This window comes from Peromyscus californicus, unplaced genomic scaffold (genome assembly GCF_007827085.1).
Source record: "Peromyscus californicus insignis strain IS unplaced genomic scaffold, ASM782708v3 Scaffold_8__1_contigs__length_139910024, whole genome shotgun sequence".
Lineage (NCBI taxonomy): Eukaryota > Metazoa > Chordata > Mammalia > Rodentia > Cricetidae > Peromyscus > Peromyscus californicus.
Window position 1 is genome coordinate 122,936,827 of NW_026294606.1, and position 12,175 is coordinate 122,949,001.

Consider the following 12,175-nt stretch of genomic DNA (forward strand, 5'->3'; position numbering starts at 1 on the left):
CACATTTAAAGCCTGGCCAAAGAACCTATAACAAGGGGAGACTAAGTCCAACGATTAATGGCCTTCTTTCTCCAAGCTTCTTTCTATCCAGCCCACAACTTCTCTGAAACACTAAACTCACATTTAAAGAATACTGGTTCTTAATTATTAGAGATTCTGAGGGGCCCATGGGTCTTACTCTAGCTCTAATTTCACATAGCGAGAGTCTGGCAAATTCTTATTTTGTACCTAACTAATCAGCATCTTACACAATTTCTAAGCACAAAATAACAGAAACACACTAGAACATTTATGCCCTACCATCTCTTTAGAGTATTTCTGATAGATAAAAATGATTACTAAAAATACCCCATGTGAGTCTGCTGCTCATATCCTCTCCTAATACACCCCGGTGTATTAACAATTATGAAGGACTCTCCTTTATCCATAATGAACTTTTGCTCATACTTTCAGTCCATGATAAAAATGTTCTCAACTTCTTTCTTCTCATTCATTCTCCCTTTCAACAATCTCTCTCTCTCTCTCTCTCTCTCTCTCTCTCTCTCTCTCTCTCTCTCTCTCTCTCTCTCTCTCTCTGTTTTGTTTTTTGAGACAGGGTTTCTCTGTGTTGTTTTGATGCCTGTCCTAGATCTCACTCTGTAGACAAGGCTGGCCTTGAACTCACAGAGATCCGCCTGGCTCTGCCTCCCGAGTGCTGAAATTAAAGGCGTGCGCCACTGCTCTTCTCATTCTCTTAATACCACAGGCTAATTCAATATATGCATTGGAAGGCATCCATTATTAACAAGTATAATTATTCAGTAATAAAAATGAGTGATACAGGCCGGGCGGTGGTGGCGCATGCCTTTAATCCCAGCACTCGGGAGGCAGAGGCAGGCGGATCTCTGTGAGTTCGAGGCCAGCCTGGTCTCCAGAGCGAGTACCAGGAAAGGCGCAAAGCTACACAGAGAAACCCTGTCTTGAAAAACCAAAAAAACAAAACAAAAAAAAAAAAATGAGTGATACAAACAAAAGATACCATATGACCTCACTTTTGAGGTACCTACAGCAGGCAAAAACCTAGATTATAGTTAACAGGCACGGGCAAATTAGGCAGATTTGATTTAATAGGAACAGAGCTCAATATGGGATGATGAAAAAGTTCTGCACATGGACAGTGGAGACAGCATAATGAGAATATACCAAATGCCACTGAACTGTTATTCTAGCCATGGTTAAGGAAGAAATTTTCTTATACATATTTTGCCACAATAAGAAAAGTTTTTAAAAGTGCAAATCCTGTGAAAATACTTTGTCAACTCAAAAAGCAGTGTGGTTCTTTTCCTGGTATTTTCTATTAATGACTTTTTATATTCATTATCATCAGAAAATCAATTAAACTTTATCAAAAATACAGTATCATACAATGTATTTGGGCTTGGTCATGGAAATATCAGTTTATTTTATTGTTTTGGTATGGTTTTTGCTTTTATCTACTGGTCAGTTATAATAAGGAGAATTTAAAGACTAAGAGCATTATCTCAGTTTATTAAAACATGAAAAAAATGTAGCAAATGCATTCTGTTTCTGCTCACATGTCCTATTTTAATGTTCTTGTACCAAAGATAAACTGGAACATCTTCTTTAAAGTACTGTAAATTAGTCTATTTTAAGTATACAAAATATTAATTTTATGCCTAAATTGTTAATTAAACTAATACTTATATTCACAATAATACAATCCAAAATTTCCTTACCATGTCCACACCAACAAAATATCCTAGACTCTCTTTTCCTGGCAAAACATCACAGAATATTACTGTTCCAGATTCTATACTTTCTCCAACCTTCAAAGAAACTCTGGAGTTTATTTCCAAAGGGGGAGGTTCAACCTGCATTGTATCCCCTGGGCCTGCAAAATCACTTTCCAGTCCATTGTCATCATCTTCTATGAGTTCCAGCTTGTCCAATGCAACAAACACTCCACAGTCTTCATCGCACTGAAAAAGCTGCTTCCCTTGATAGACCCCATCAGTGAAACCTTGGCCACGACCTTCTTCCTAGATTTGAAAGATTTTTTTTAAGAGATATAAAAAGATTATCCATTAAAGGGATTTCAGGATAATTTCTTTGGAAAAACTCTAAATTGTACACATAATAAGAAATATCATGAGTAGCAGCTGCTGTTGGGTTTAGGGCATGTAAAGAATAAAGAAGCTGTATCTGATGATGAAACTAACTCATAATACCAAATCATAATTCTTTTGAGAAAGAGTTGGGTTGAAATTTACAACATAATTCTACCATGACTTTTGTCATGAACAGACAATCTACCTTAAGCAAATAGCAGCATTAACTCCATTTACTGAGAACAAACTGTATGTCTTCCGCTGTAGAACTACTATAAGCCACGTGTGCTCTAAGCACTTCACAGATGAGGAACAGATTAGGAGAACTTGATGTAGGCTAGTTAAGTAGCCTGGCAACCCTGCTGGTATATACCATAACTGTCTGTCAAAACCTAATTATCTCATTGCTTAGAAAATGAAATCAAGAAGCAAATAAAGCATGAAATTCTACTCACAAGAATGTCAAGAGTGTTGCATTACTGAGAAGCAATGTTCAGTTTGGAATTACAGAATTCTTAGATATGTTTCCAAGAGAAATAAATTCCAAGGCAGTTGATATTGAAATTGCTGCAACACACTTCAAAACTCTTGCATCTATCTGAACTGTTATACTTAATAGCATAATTAAGAACTGGGACTCCTGGAGATGATGTCATAAAATAGCCCACAATTTTTGGAGAGGTTAATTACAATTGGCAGTGTTAACTTTCAATGTAGATAACTTAAAACTCCTAAAATATGAAAGTCCAGAATGACATGTACGTTTCTACTGTAAGAGAAAAATTTTCAAGAATTGTCTTTATATCCTCTCAATTTATCATTAAGTAAATTTTGGGGCCGATATATAGCTCAGTGGCAGAGGGCCCTGGGGTCCATCCTGAGAACTGCACCAAAAACAAAGAAACAAAAAACATAAATTCTAAGGATCATGAATATAAAAAATATATTGCATATAAAGGGGGAAATATGTGCTTGCGCACACAGATTCATTCATTCATTCTCTCTCTCTCTCTCTCTCTCTCTCTCTCTCTCTCTCTCTCTCTCTCTTTCTCTCTCATCAAACTTACCAGCAATTCTACTCCAAAGAAAATCCCCGACACTGTCCTCTCTGCTAATAAAGGTCCTCTGAAGCGTACAACTCCTGGAAATTTCTCTTCCCCAGAACGCAGCTGTACTTTCACAGGGCTGCCCACGTCTACCTGGAGGCCTTTACTTAGTCGGATTCTGTTTCTAAATAGGCTGAGCCTCTCTTCACAGTTGGTAATTGCCAACAGTAACTCTGTGAATTTTTCATTTATTTCTACAACATCCTTTTCATCAACAAATAGAACTGCATGCGGTTGCTCTAAGATTTTTAATCCAATCTGATTTTTCTTGCCTTTTGCGGAAGGAACTCTTGAATGCCCCACAGAACGGTCTTGGATGTACTGTCCTATACTTCCTTTGGGTACTTTCAGGAGCTTCTGTGTCTGTTTGTCTGTTACACTGCATTCTTGAAGAAGCAGATAAAAAATCCGTTCTTCCCAGTAGGGTGAAGTAACTTTCTCTTGGCTCCATAGGCCTGAACTCATTGTGACAGTAACTTCAGAACATCAACTCACAAAAAGGAACCAGTAGCAAAGCTGTCATAAAATAATCCCAAAAAATGAACTCACTGGAAGTCCCAAAGCAAGTTATTAGCAGCCTGGTGTCCATACTGTAAAAAGACAGCAATTCAAAGTGCCTGGCAAACAAGCAAAACAAACTTTAGACTCCATTCAATCCAACCTCAAATTAAAGCTAAAGAGTTTTTAAAATCTCACTTGACTATATACATATATAATCATCTCAAAGAGCTAAAAGACATGTATGACTTGTGTACACTGTAACTGCATTTTTTAAAAAATCCAGTAACAAAGCATCCATAGACAGTAACAAACGACTGTTCCAAAATTATAAAATCAGAATCTAACAAAAAACTTTACGGTTACCTTAATATACAGACTCTGGGGTTTTTTTTTTTTTGTTGTTGTTGTTTAAACTTTACAAAGTAACATTTCTGTCTAACTTGAATGAATAAGACACAGTATTTGAGAAAACACACATAATCTTATAAATTAAAAAGGCTATTTCTAGCCGGGGGCGGTGGTGGCGCATGCCTTTAATCCCAGCACTTGGGAGGCAGAGCCAGGCGGATCTCTGTGAGTTCGAGGCCAGCCTGGGCTACCAAGTGATGTTCCAGGAAAGGCGCAAAGCTACACAGAGAAACCCTGTCTCGAAAAACCAAAAAAAAAAAAAAAGGCTATTTCTAAACATGCACCTTAGATAGAAAGTAACACATTATAATATTAAACATCTTTTATCAATAAAGATATGACAATATTACATTCTGAAACTTCATCCACAATTCATTTATCTATATGCTCTATTTTGGTAATGGAACATTATCTCACTCAATTTTAATTTTATTTTTTATAATATATATATATATATATATATATATATATATATATATATATATATATGTATCTGTGTGATTGTATGGCACATGTGTGTATAACAGAAGGCCAAAAGAGGGACAGTTGGATCCTCTGGAGCTGGAGTTATAGGTAATTGTGAGCCACCCACCATGGGTGCAGAGAACTGAATTTAGGTCCTCTGGAAGAGCAGTACATACTCTTAACCGTTGACCAATCTCTTTAGCCCCTGAATTTCATTTTCATAATCTTGTACCTTTTGCGCTTAGGCAGGGAGATGTTAACTATATTAATTATAACTACCATTTAATTTCTTATAATCACAAGTGTTAAATATAATCTTGAGTATATAAAGAATATTAGAAAATGGTTTATAGCATCAAAATTTGGACTATGTAATAAAGACATATGACTCTATTACATTGCTCTAAGATTTTTTAATCCAATCTGACTTTGATGTTTATATCTATAAATTGTGGTTTTTACACCACAATTTTAACTATGTAGAAAAGGAAAGAATATACAAGTGATTATTTTCCAGCTTCAATTTTTCATTTAAAACTGTTACAAAAATAATTTTACAGGCCGGGCGATGGTGGCACACACCTTTAATCCCAGCACTCAGGAGGCAGAGCCAGGCGGATCTTTGTGAGTTCGAGGTCAGCCTGGTCTACAGAGCGAGATCCAGGAAAGGCATAAAGCTACACAGAGAAACCCTGTCTCAAAAAACCAAAATTATTATTATTATTATTTTACAATTCTGAAGCCTCATCTTAAAGCCTACGTTAACTGATGGCTTAAAACAATATAATTTCAAATGCTGTATATGACAAGCCCATGATCAACACCATGCTAAATGTAGCAAAGCTCGAAGCAATCCCACTACAATCAGGAGCAAGGCCAAGTTGTCCACTCTTGCTACACACATTTACCACAGTTCACATGTAAAATTACAAGGACAACATGTAGGAATTGGTTCTCTCTGTCCATCATGTAGGCTCCAGGAATCAAACTCAGGTCATCAGGCTTGGCAACAAGCACCCATACCTGCTAGGAAATCTTACCAGTCAAAAATCTACTATTTCGTATGCCAATTTAAAAAATATAAGTTAAAAGAAAATTAGATTTAGAAGGGAGATATCCTACAGACTCTTGCCAGCCCCCTTGGTTGCCCACCAGAACTAAATGGTGAGATTCTATTACTGAAGGCACTACATTCCTTAGCTGTAAGATATAGAGAAACCAAGAAACCAAGCTAGAGCTGGGATGGACACATCCTCCTGCTGACTGGATTTCACAGTGCTGATAGGCAGAGTAGGACATCAGTAGTCTTACCCAGCTGTGAACCCTGGGAAGTACACCACTAACCCAGCAGGCAAGACATGCTATGCTCAGTGGTGGCCTGACTGTGATGGGGTCAACCAACTATGCTCTATTGGATTTAAGGCCTGCTCTGCTAGAGGGAATCCATGCCAGGTGCTACAAACCAGTTGAGAAATCCATGGTATAGAGACTAACTGTCAAAGAACAAATTAAACACACACACACACACACACACACACACACACACAATTTCATTCCTTAAAATTAAGGGCTTCATTATTTAATTACCTTTCTGAAAAGAATGGTTTCTATTTATCTCTGTCATAAGAATGTGGCTACTTGGGGGCTGGAGAGATGGCTCAGCAGTTAAGAGCACTAGCTGTTCTTCTAGAGGTCCTGAGTTTAATTCCCAGCAACCACATGGTGGCTCACAACCATCTGTAATGAGATCTGGCGCCCTCTTCTGGCATGCAGGCAGAACACCGTATACATAATAAATAAATCTTTTTTTTTTTTTTTTTTTTTTTGGTTTTTTGAGACAGGGTTTCTCTGTGTAGTTTTGCGCCTTTCCTGGAACTCGCTCTGTAGACCAGGCTGGCCTTGAACTCAAAGAGATCCGTCTGCCTCTGCCTCCCGAGTGCTGGGATTAAAGGTGTGCTTGCTGCACCACCACCACCACCACCACCACCACCACCACCACTGCCTGGCTAAATAAATAAAAGTTAAAAAAAAAAAAAAAAAGAATATGGCTACTTGGTTCCCAAATGCAGTACTTGTTTGTTTCATCCTTTGAGACGAAGATAACCCTGTGGTTAAAGGAAGCAACTAATAAAGCTATCATATGCATGCATTTTATTCTTGCAATTCAAATCAAATACACTTAAAACTAAAGCATCAAACTGCATTATTTGGCTCAATGACTAAGCAACCTGGCAATTCCACAGACAGAATAGCATTTACTTCTCTTAGAAAACACTTTTAGGTGACAAAGGATCCCATCATAGTAACATTTTCACAAGTCTGTCCCTCTACAAGCCCAAATGAGAGACACAGGTCACCCAAGACAGGCTAAGGTCAGCACTCCTCCAAATCACCATCACTTAAAGCATCTGTGCAACATTTGGTGAGGACGGAGGCAAAGGCAGCATGAGCGGCTCCTCTTTCTGCATCCTTTTGTAATGTGTTTTTAATTCCACTTGAGGGCACTCTCTACTTCAACAGAAATGGAGTAATTTCTATCTGCCACTTACATAACACACCTGTGGACACCTCAATCTTAGCCCCACATAAACAAAATCCCTCAAAAGGGCATGCAAGAAACTACACAACCCCTTAATGTGGCTCTGTGCCTCTGAGGCACCAAAATAAAGTGTTTGGTTTTTTATTTTACTAAAATGCTATTAGTATGTCAGCATTTTTCAAGAAAGGAAATCACTTTTTCTCAATGACTAAGTTATCATTAGAAATATAGATTATTATTAGTGAGCCTCAATATATAAGGCTATTTATTACTTCATTAGAAAGCTTTCCATCCTGTCCTCTGGCTCTCTTTCCTGTTTTTTATAAATCATAGTCTATACTTGTATGTCCCTCTTGCAATCAGCCATTTTCTGTGATTTCCTGCAGTCTGTCTTTGACTCTTTTTGCAGCCTCCTGCTTTCCACTTTACTGTTTCTAATCAGTTCTAAGAAGTGAGGTGATTAGCTGGGCGGTGGTGGTGCAAGCCTTTAATCCCAGCATTCAGGAGGCAGAGGCAGGCAGATTTCGAGACCAGCCTGGTCTACAGAGTGAGTTCCAGGACAGCCAGGGCTGTTACACAGAGAAGGCCTGTCTCGAGGAAAAAAAAAAAAAAGACGACGACGACGAAGTGAGGTGATAAGGTATGTTTCTGTATCTGAAAAGAAGCAAAAAACAAAGAGGAACAGACAAAATCTAGAAGTCTGAAGAGTAAGGTGCATAAAGCCTTATTACAAAGATATTCTTGAGACTGTTCCCAGAGGTTGAGGCAGTCAAAAAGAAGTGAGTTATTGCTGGGGGGGGGGGGGTGTTTCTCTTTAAAATGCACAATTTTGGCCAAAAACATTTCATAGCTATTTTATTTTTAAAATAAATTCTTTTTATTTCTAAAATTTTCTAAAACCGGGTGTCTTTAAGTAGTAAACTAGAAACTGCCTATTCTATTGGTTCTCTAACTAATGCCACAATTTGAAATAAAAAACATTAGTGTTAATGAAATATTATCAAAGCAAAACAAATCACTGCATGTCTGCATGTGTTTTAGGACATTATCTTATAAATGAATTTGATTACAAAATTGCCTTTTGCAGCTCATTAAAGGAAGCAGTCCACAGTTTAAAAAAAAATATAGCTCCTTGGTTTGTAAAAAGGTTCATGGAAATAAACAGAAGTTTTAAAGCACCATTTTTAAAGTGAACCCGACAAAGAGTGATGAATGTCTGCCAACTTGTTGCACAAGTGAACCTGAGTTTATACTCAGTAATAAGACAGTCACAACAGACAACTAGAATAGTCAAAACGAACATTACAAAATACTTTTTTAAGGTATTATCCAAATATAAGAAACATGTGTGACCTTCCCTCTTTTAGAAGGGATATATTAAGAATACTTTTGAGGGAGCAGGAGGAGGGATGAGAGGGGGATCTGTGGTTGGTATGTAAAATGAATAAAAAAATTTTTTTAATGTAAAGAAAGAATATGTTTGAAACACATTACAATTAATTTCCTTTATTACAAATAATAAAGTTGAAAGAAGAACTTATGGCTCTTTCTACATATATACTTGATGATAAACCAAATAATCATTTATCATCTCAAGATATCAGCATTACAAAAGAAATGCACTAACATATCTTTCCTCCCACTGTAGTGATGGATGTAATGCCAACATTCTCATTCCACTGGGATCCTCACAGTAGCTAAAGTCTTAGAACCCCAAGTAATAAAAATAGCCTCAAGACTCTACAAAGAGGAACATCAAAATCCCATTGTGAGTTCTTTCCAGATCAGGGTTTAGTATTCTGATACAGTCAGGGTTAGACGCTAAAATCTATAGACTTTAAGTAAGGTGTGATGACTGCTTCCCACCCACTCAGCTTCTGCTTTAAATACAGGTCATGACTGCTGTAATACAGCACAAGGAAAGGAAGTCCCACCAAGTTCACAGTGAAGAGGATGGGGTTAGAGTGAGGGAGAATTTTTCAATTGTACTCTCTTGTTACTTGGCAAATGGAATCACTGTGAAAGTGAGTATATCACGAACAATTCATCTAAACACTGTCTCAGGTCAGACTGGGTAACAGCGATCGTGTATTTTGAAAATTAATGACGTACTGAAAGAAGAGTATCAAAGAGCTAGGACACAGCAGTGTGTTCAGCCTCAAACAAGGATGAACAGAGGCTTTTCTTTCTTTTTTGAGGGCACTGGAGACAAGGGAACAGGAAAGAATCACAGAGCTTTGCAATCATATCTGTTTATATGAGCTTGTTGATGACCTGAATGCTGAGTAAAGGAGCGTTTCGTTATATTAAGATAAAAATCATTAAACTAAATGAGGGTTGAAAAATATAAATGTTGACCAATTTCCAATAAATGAAATGAAAAGATGATCCAGATATAAGTCCTACAACAAATATTAACAATCAGAATTACCAAGTTCTAAAAAACACAGTACAAATGGTCATTTGCTACACAAAAATGCTAACTGTTAACTTTTCTAGACTATAAGACATCTTGATATCAGCTCAAGTGATCAGGTTGTACCATCCCTAATAAACTCACAAAAAACAGATGCGATTCAAGAACTTCTGGCATTTTCTGAGGTAGCCTTATTTTTCTAAAACACCACAAGAAGCTTTCTAAATCAGCATAGAAATTTCATTACTAAATCCTGCCCAAATCATAAATGGTAAAGAGGTAGGCAGGCTGGCATGGATACTCAAGAGACACATCTTTTTCCAAATGCTTCAAGACAGCTAGAATGACTATTATTTTAAGAAAAAACAACTCTCACTAAAAGAACAAGTTGTTAAATGCCTCAACAGTAAACAGAAATACAGAGATTTCAAGTCCAGAATAAACGTGTGACACAAGGAGACAGTCCCTACAACAAGTGGGTCTTACAAGGTCTAACAAAGAAAAAGTCTGGTTCTTGCATCTACAGTCTTATCAGGAGGACAGGAACAATACTGTCCCTTGAGTTAAACCTAGCCACTGTGCTCTAAAACCATGACCTCCCCCCCCCCCCCCCAATTCAGGGCCTAGGTTGAAAAACTTGATTAGCTTAGGTGGGAACAATGAAAGCCAAAATGCTATTTCCTTATCCTTTTTAAGTGACTAAAAGTTTCTACCATGTTAAAAGTACGATCAAGAAACAGGAAACATGACTTTGGCCTAAGACATCATTAATTCTCCGGATAAATGAAATCACAATCAGTTTTAGACTATGCTGTTACACATGTAAGTAGAAACAAGGAAAAATGTCACAATTATGAAACCAAGTTGCTTCCAGCTTCATTTGAAACTGGCTTCCTAGCCTCATACCACCTATGACGTGTTTAAAAAGAAATAACAAAGAAATTTAAGATCACAGTATACAAACCAGGAACAAAAGACTAGTATAGTTTGATGAGCAGGATAATTACTGTCCTATTTAAAGACTTCCTTAAATCCCTTAACCACAGTTTAGGTTATCTGCTGTCTGATGTTATTTTATATAACAAGTTCCTGGCCTTGTCAGCTCATCTCAAAAGTTACCACTCCAAACAAGGATTTCTTTGAAAGAATATCTTAAAATTTTGCAGCAGAACATTAGAGAATGTTCTGGGTATTGTCAACATTCAAATGACATGAACTTCACTAAGAATTTCCAGCAAGTCATTTTCTCTTAATACTGTTCAAGTGCAAATCCACCCACTACCCAGCACGGAGCAGCAGGCTAAATTCCTGGGGCCACTCAACCTACTTGCGGGATGAGGGGGTGTGCAGGAGACTGACACTTGAATGCACGCCCTCTTGAGGCCTGCATTCTTCTCTAGAGCCAATGATTACAGAAATGAACAATCTTATTAAGATTCCCTAATTAGCCCCAACTTACAAAAAAAAAAAAGGGGGGGGGGTATGAATGAATGCTCCTCTAAGGAGACAACTCTCCAGGGAAAATCAGAGAGAGAACAGTGGGGGTTGGGGGATTGCAAGGCTTGATGGCTAGAAGATGGCAAACTCTTAAAACATGCAAATGCCAAGGGGTGGAATGGAAAAGGATGCCAAGGACATGAATAACCTGGCAGCTGACCCAGCCGAACTCAGCTCGAGACCGTGATCTTCATTCACGACTTCGCGATTCTCCTCCACCGCCGACCGTGACAATAAAAGGCAGGAGAGGTACCTGTCTCAACAGGGCACACCTTCCAACTACATCTACACAACAGTGCCAACCCATCCTCCCCGCTACACCAGGGAAACTGAAAGAGAAAAGCAGAACACGCCATCAGCGAGGCCAGACTGCTCTTCCGGGAGAGGAGCCACCAGGAGCCCCGCAAACAACACAGGCACAGAGTACCATAACCCGGGGCTCTCCGTGCCTCCCGCAGCCCTTGCGAGCCAGCGAGAGTCCCGGCCTCAGTTTCCCCGTCTGTCAACGACGGCGGGCCAAAGAGGGAGACTGAGTCCTGCGCTGCTCCCACCCAAGCCCTCCGGTCCGGGAGTCCGGCGACTCGGGAGCCCTCCCGGAGGCTAGAGGTGGGCAGCCGCGGCGGACGTCAGAGGCTCGGCGGCCCGGGGCAGCTAACGGGCGGGCGCTGAGGCCCGACGGTCGCCTCAGCGGCTCAGGGAGCCCGAGGCAGAGCAGGGACGCCGGGAACCTGGCCTCAGCCGCTCGGCCGCGCTCACTCACCCTCCTCGGCCGCCGCTCAAAGACCCGGCCCCGGCTTCAGAGCCGGCGTCCCCGGGCCGGCCCGGCGCCCCACACCCACCACCCTAGTATTTACCTCAGGCTCGCGGGGGCCCCCGCGCAGCCGAACCTGCTACCTGGGCCCGCCCCCACCTGCCCCGCCTCCGAACCGCCCGCGGGGAGGGAGGAGCGGGGGCGGAGAGGGCAGACGCCGCGCCAGCCAATCGTATCCAGAGATTCGTCCCTGCGCGCGCTCTGATTGGGTCTTCCCGCAACAGACCTCCCTCCAATGGCTGCGGGCGTGGCGTCGGCTGAAGGGACTTTCCGCTCGGTCAAGCTCGGTGGAGCCAAAGGGAAAGCGAAGGGGCGGGGCACAAG

At 40.0% G+C, this 12,175-nt stretch overlaps 1 protein-coding gene across 5 annotated transcripts in view; it reads right to left on the reverse strand.

Moving 5' to 3' along the window:
* Positions 1–12,025, reverse strand: part of Cyld (CYLD lysine 63 deubiquitinase) — a 52,398-nt gene extending 40,373 nt beyond the window's left edge. For 2 of the 5 annotated variants that reach the window (XM_052726943.1, XM_052726939.1), the window contains exons 1-3: positions 11,801–11,911; positions 3,176–3,831; positions 1,737–2,039 (exon numbers count right to left, since the gene is read on the reverse strand). In XM_052726943.1, the coding sequence (XP_052582903.1) occupies positions 1,737–2,039; positions 3,176–3,679 (807 nt within the window). In that variant the 5' untranslated portion in view covers positions 3,680–3,831; positions 11,801–11,911. Of the gene's footprint in view, positions 1–1,736; positions 2,040–3,175; positions 3,832–11,188; positions 11,674–11,800 lie in introns of those variants that run through there. The other 3 variants (XM_052726940.1, XM_052726942.1, XM_052726941.1) reach the window with 3 other exon arrangements.
* Between the last annotated feature and the right edge of the window lie 150 nt (positions 12,026–12,175).